General features: G+C 47.5%; 1 protein-coding gene across 1 annotated transcript; it reads right to left on the reverse strand.

Annotated features, from left to right (window-relative positions):
* Window positions 1-544: 544 nt before the first annotated feature.
* LOC142558331 (uncharacterized) lies at window positions 545-2,743 on the reverse strand. The gene is made up of 2 exons (XM_075670478.1): window positions 1,993-2,743; window positions 545-552 (listed from the first exon to the last, which is right to left on the reverse strand). The coding sequence occupies exons 1-2, from the start codon at window positions 2,741-2,743 to the stop codon at window positions 545-547; spliced, it is 759 nt and encodes a 252-aa protein (XP_075526593.1).
* Window positions 2,744-6,202: the final 3,459 nt, after the last annotated feature.

Below are 6,202 nucleotides of genomic sequence, written 5' to 3' on the forward strand. Positions count from 1 at the left end.
GGCTATGACGTCACTCCTCTGGAATGCGCAGACCGGCGAGGTGTGCGCAGCGGCTCCGGCGCGCCAGCCGTGCGCCGTGTGACGGCACTGCTCAACTGCATCACATTTTTAATTCTTATAAGTTTATTTCCTTCTTGTTATTCATGAATGAAGAGTACATATATACCAAAGCAAAAGATTTTTTTCTCACTTTACGGTCACCCTAGAAAATTACGGTAAATTTTTTTCTAAATAAGTCCCTATGAAGAATTGAAACCTGTGGGAAAAATCGACCCTGGGCGGTCGCATATGGCGAAAAAAATCGACCCTCAAAGGCTTAAGTAGGTTATAGAAAACGAAAACATGAGTGTGAGGACCATACTAAGAGTGCATGTGCCATTATCCATGTCATTTCTTCCCTTCCAAATAACCGAAAATAAGTCATTGTTTCTTCTATATTATTTGGGGGGAAGAAATGACACTGAAAGGGTTAGGGATGCATATAAATTAATGGACCTTCAATCCATGAGAACAATGTTTTATTATGAAGCGATTTTCAAGATTCTCAAAGGTCTGCACAGATGTTTACGAGCAAAAAAATTTCATAGCAGTGTATTTTGTATCACTGAAACCAGTTGAATCACAGTAGGAATCAAAAAAGCACATAATTGCATAATTTCAATTCCGGAGAAAAGGTTTTAGCTGCATTACATAGCAACAGTAAATCGCCACTCTAATTCTCTTGAAGTGTTCAGCACAATAAATACAAATGAATTGAAACATTACATGTTATTAGTGCAAGTATTGAAATATAAATATTTAACAATACCCAACCCCAAATTTTATTTAGCACGCTGAACGAACTCCCACAACTGGTTTAGTAATGAGCAGTTACATGCTTCAGTGTAGAAAGGAGTGCTTGTATGCAGGACAAAGAGCTTAAACATCATAATAATGAAAAGAGAAGACTTAAAATGATTCATGCTAGTATAGAACTACAGGCATACACATACACTGAGCTTCCATGAAAAAAGCTAAAGAAAATACGAAAATCAAGAAGGAACAATGAGGTGTGCACTGAACTCAGCGATGTTGCACTGCATGTGCCTGGTGCACTTGTGACAAGGTGCCTGTTGAGGTGGCTTTTATGTCCGAAGGTTTGACTGTATAAGTGGCACTGAAAGGCCCTCTCGCTTATGTGGGTTGTGCATGTGTCAGTTCAATGTGAACTTCTGCAAGTAACTCTCAGGACATGAAGAGCCCTGAAATGGCGACTCTGATACACAGGTGATCGTTCACTACGGTCTTGGTGTACAGGAGCGGGTATTGGTTCAGTGCAGATTTCTACAAGTTCTCAGGACATGAAGGGCCTGAAACAGCCTCTAACATTAGTGGAAGTTCAGTGCAAACTTCCATGATACCTCCGAGTACTGACACAGCCTTTTGCTGAGTGGATGCACACGTGATTCTTCAGTCAGGAGTTTTGAGGATTGTTGAGGGCATGCAGGGCTCTGAAATGGCCACCCGCCTGTGTGTATGCGTGGCTGTTGGTTTAATGCACACTTCCACAAGTTCTCAGGACATCAAGGGCTCTGAAACAGCCTCTCACATTAGCGGAATTGCAGGTGAACCCTCCATGTCGACTTTTGTGAGCTTCGAGGGCATAAAGGGCACTGAAATGGCTTCTCTCCTGTGTGGGTGCACAGGTGTTGGTTCAGAGCATTCTTCTGTGAGAAGCTCAGAGGTCACATGGCTACTCACCTGTGTGAGTACACAGGTGTTGGTTCAGAGTACTCTTTCGTGTGAAGCTTTGAGGGCATGAAGGGCATTGAAATGGCTTTTCGCCTGTGTGGGTGCGCAAGTGCCGGTGCAGAGTACTCTTCTGTGAGAAGTTCTGAGGGCACAAAGGGCATTGAAATGGCTTCTCACCTGTGTGGGTGCACAGGTGCTGGTTCAGATGACTCTTTCGTGAGAAGCTCTGAGGGCACGAAGGGCACTGAAACGGCTTCTCACCTGTGTGGGCGCACAGGTGCTCGTTCAGGTGACTCTTTCGTGAGAAGCTCTGAGGGCACGAAGGGCATTGAAATGGTTTCTCGCCTGTGTGAGTGCACAGGTGCTGGTTTAGAGTACTCTTTACTGAGAAGCTTTGAGGGCACACAGGGCACTGAAATGGCCTCTCACCTGTGTGGGTGCGCAGGTGCTGGTTCAGAGTTCTTTTTAGTGAGAAGCTTTGAGGGCACATGGGGCATTGAAATGGTCTCTCACCTGTATGTGTGAGCAGGTGCTGGTTCAGAGTACTCTTTAGTGAGAAGCTTTGAGGGCACGCAGGGCACTCAAATGGCCTCTCGCCTGTGTGGGTGTGCAAGTGTTGGTTCAGAGTACCCTTTTGTGAGAAGCTCTGAGGGCATGAAGGGCATTGAAATGGCTTCTCACCTGTGTGGGAGCACAGGTGCTGCTTCAGATGACTCTTTCGTGAGAAGCTCTGAGGGCACGAAGGGCATTGAAATGGCTTCTCACCTGTGTGGGTGCACAGGTGCTGGTTCAGATGACTCTTTAGTGAGAAGCTTTGAGGGCACGCAGGGCACTTAAATGGCCTCTCTCCTGTGTGGGTGTGCAGGTGCTGGTTCAGAGTACTCTTTTGTGAGAAGCTTTGAGGGCACGAAGGGCACTGAAATGGCCTTTTGCCTGTGTGGGTGTACAGGTGTTCCTTCAATGTAGACTTCACCGTGAAGCTCCTAGGGCATAAATGGCAATGAAATGGCATCTCACTTCTGTGGACGCATAAGCTTTAGAATAACTTGTGACAAGCTCTGAGAGCACGAAGGGAAGGGCACTGAAATGGCCTTCTGGCAGTGTGAGTGTGCAGATGTTGCTTCAGCTTGAATGTTCACGAGCTCTGAGGGCATAAATGAAATTGAAACACATGCTGGCCTGCATGGATCCTGGTGGGCACTTCAGATCACAGTTTATCCATCTCGCAGACACAGGAGTTACAGTGGTGGCAGTATCCTTCCTGCAACTGTACCATCTGCATTTGCTGGACAGCTGGAATGCTTCAATACTGCACCAAGAAAACAAGACAGGTTACCCGAGTAAGGCTTTTCATTTAAAAATAAAAATGTAATTATAGAATGGTGAAGAAATTACACAGGTAGTATTGGTAAATATCAGCCTGAAATTTGCACAAATATTTGCTTAAAACATTTAACTGTAAGATATAGTGAGCACACTAAGAGCATGGTATTAGTGCAAGCTGCCATTGCAGTCAAGTGGGACAGCCCAAACATTCAGTAATACCATCATGGGCCTGATGACCAAATTAAGAACAGCAGCACTTCATTTCGAACTAGGTTTCATGGTGTTGCATGATGTGGTGGATAGTTACATTTCTGAAATTTATTTATAAATGCTGCCGACTCACTTGAGTCCAAGGAAGAATGAATATACAGAAAATGTAATCAAGGGACAAAAAACACAAACATTGGAAAACAATATTACAGCCAAACAATGCAAATCACAAATATCACAACATGCCTACTTTCAATTATGCTCTTAAGCAATACTACTCTTTGTCTTAGAAAAAATTACTATCTATAAGCACTATTCACAGCGAATAGGTCCTGTATCATTCTGTGGTGGTACTGACGAATGCTGGCACGAGGACACAGGTAAAATTATATTATAATGCTGGACTCTGTTGTACACTAAATGCAAGATTTGTAGCCTGTCTAGAGCGTTTTCCCTGAAGCTATTCAATATGGAGAGTACAGTACTCAGCATCTGCGATACATCATCAGTTTTTCTGCAGTGCGAAAACGGGCCCACAGCGAAAGCAAAACATCGTGCGTGGACATGCATGCAGATGCGCAGTCGGTCGCTGCGAACCCGTGCGATCGCTGCATTGAGGCTTCACTCTGTTATGCCCCATTTGGTTATACGGACAGCCCACTCTAACAATATATTTCACATAGTTTACTCTCAGCGTTTGGCTACTTTTCACGCAAGAAGCCGGTTCGAGAGACTCCATCGCGGCGACCGCGCGCAGTGGCGTTCACTGTACGTATTCGGTAGAGATAGCGTCTGTAAACGATTCTGTGCTTTCAGTTTGCCCAAGATTATTATTTAGACAGTAAAAACCTCTCTCGTTTCGAAAGTACTTACAGAAATGTCCGGGAGAGCTCGTGCGTGGTGTTTTCAGTGAGCGCTGACAGCAAAACCTACGAGGAGCGCGCCGCGTGATCCCTCATACTACGCCAGCGAGGCGCTTCCGATAGATGGCGACTACGTAACTCCTCGCCGCCAGTACTGAGCTACGTGGTCAAAGAAAGCCGCAGTTTCGCCCGAAAGGCGAACCTTCGATTATGATAGCAGATTAGTTGACAGCTAAGCAAAGCAAGGATAGTAGTTTTGTCGGCCATATAAACTTGAAAACATTCGCTTACTAACTGAATTAACTGTAGTGACCAGTACGGGCTAGAGCAGAAGACGAAGACTGTGGTTGTTGTTAGTGCTTGAGCTCGGTCCGCTCGGCCGTTGCCTGTCTCTGTGCATTAATATAAAAGGCCGAGCGCATCTAAACGTGTACTATCAATTAGTGGGGACTGCAGGTTCCATTTTTCATCCTGTAACTCCTTACCGGGACTCTACCCCCAGCCTCGGCAATGCCTACCGACGTGTCACCGCAAGATGCTACCGCACCACCGGTAGTCTCCTGCTCAGGAGTACTGAGGCAGCGAGATCCTGTCATGTTTAACAGCACCGACGAGCATGACATTGACGAGTGGCTCGCTTCGTATGAGCGGCTAAGCGCCCACAATAAGTGGGACGACGGCAACAAACTGACCAACGTCAACTTTTACCTGGCGGGTGTGGCTCAGCTGTGGTTCCACAACCACGAAGCTGACATTGCCAACTGGTGGTCCTCTAAAACGAGCTTCGGGGAACTCTTCGGCTGACCCGTTGTTCGCAAGCTCCGCGATGGACAGCGCTTAGGCGGTCGCGCCCAGCAATCCGGCTAAACTTCACGTGCTGCATTGACGATATTGTCGACCTCTGCCGTCGCATCAGTCCTGCTATGTCAGAAGCTGATAAAATCAGACACATCCTGAAGGGGATCGAGGACGACGCCTTCCAGATGCTCATTGCCGAAAATCCCCAATGTGTCATGGACGTCGTTCAGTACTGCCAGAGCTACGACGAATTGCGGAAACAGCGCATTTCTACACGAGTCCCGAACTCTGACACGGCCAAAATGTCAGCATTAACTGTGGGTGCCGTTTCTACTAACACCACAATGCTAATGCATAAAATCCGGCAGTTTGTCCGAGAAAAAGTGGCCCGACAATTGTCCCTTGTTCCCTGCATCCCGGACTCCACACAGGCACTTGCTCCGACGCTACGGCAAGCCACAGGAACAAATTTCTGAGGCGATGCCAACCGCCTACCAGCATTCGCCTGTTTCCGCTCCTCTGACCTATGCTGAAGGCGCACGTAGGCAGTCAGCAGCAATACCACTTGGCGCGGATCCTGGTCGACCTGCAAATGACTTCTACCCTGCGCGTGCGCCTGTTCGCATGAACCCGCCACCTTTTCGCCGTCCCGCACCGCCGTCCCCTAATCCTTGGCGCACCCGGGACAACAAGCCTATCTGCTACTTCTGTTGTCTACCTGGCCATGTCGCACGTTTCTGTCGTCGTCGTGACTTCCGTCCTAGTGCGGGTGCAGACAACCAAGGCTACTTACGTCTCGGGCCACCGCACCCGATCTCCTCCCACTCAGCGTTGAACATCTGCTCACTGACTCGATGTGGCTACGACACGCATCGGTCGCCCTCAACACGTCACCGTTCACTTCCTCCTATGTTTCGTCGCCTCTCGCCCGTTCAAGCGCAAAAATATCCATCGCAGTTCCGGAGGCAAGAACTGCACTCGTGTCAACAACTTCAAGGCCTCGATTCCTACCTGCGAACGAAGTAACTATTAATATCGAAGGTGTTTCTGTGCAAGCACTCGTCTATACTACAGCCGCTGTGTCTGTTCTTAGTGGAGAACTGTGCCCCAAGTTAAAGATAACGATCCCGCTTTCCTACTTCTCCCTGCGTACTGCAACCGCGCACCACATCCAACTTTCAGTGGCATTCACAGCTCGCCTTGTCATTCAGGACATTTTGTACGTAGTCGAATATGTATTTTTTTCACCATGGTCACACGATGTTATTTTGGGT

Source organism: Dermacentor variabilis, chromosome 9 (assembly GCF_050947875.1).
Source record: "Dermacentor variabilis isolate Ectoservices chromosome 9, ASM5094787v1, whole genome shotgun sequence".
In the NCBI taxonomy this organism is placed as follows: Eukaryota; Metazoa; Arthropoda; class Arachnida; order Ixodida; family Ixodidae; genus Dermacentor; species Dermacentor variabilis.

What these genes read in the sequence shown, in the direction of transcription:
- LOC142558331 (XM_075670478.1), bottom strand. Translation starts at nt 2,743, where the DNA reads ATGCCATTTCATTGCCATTTATGCCCTAGGAGCTTCACGGTGAAGTCT.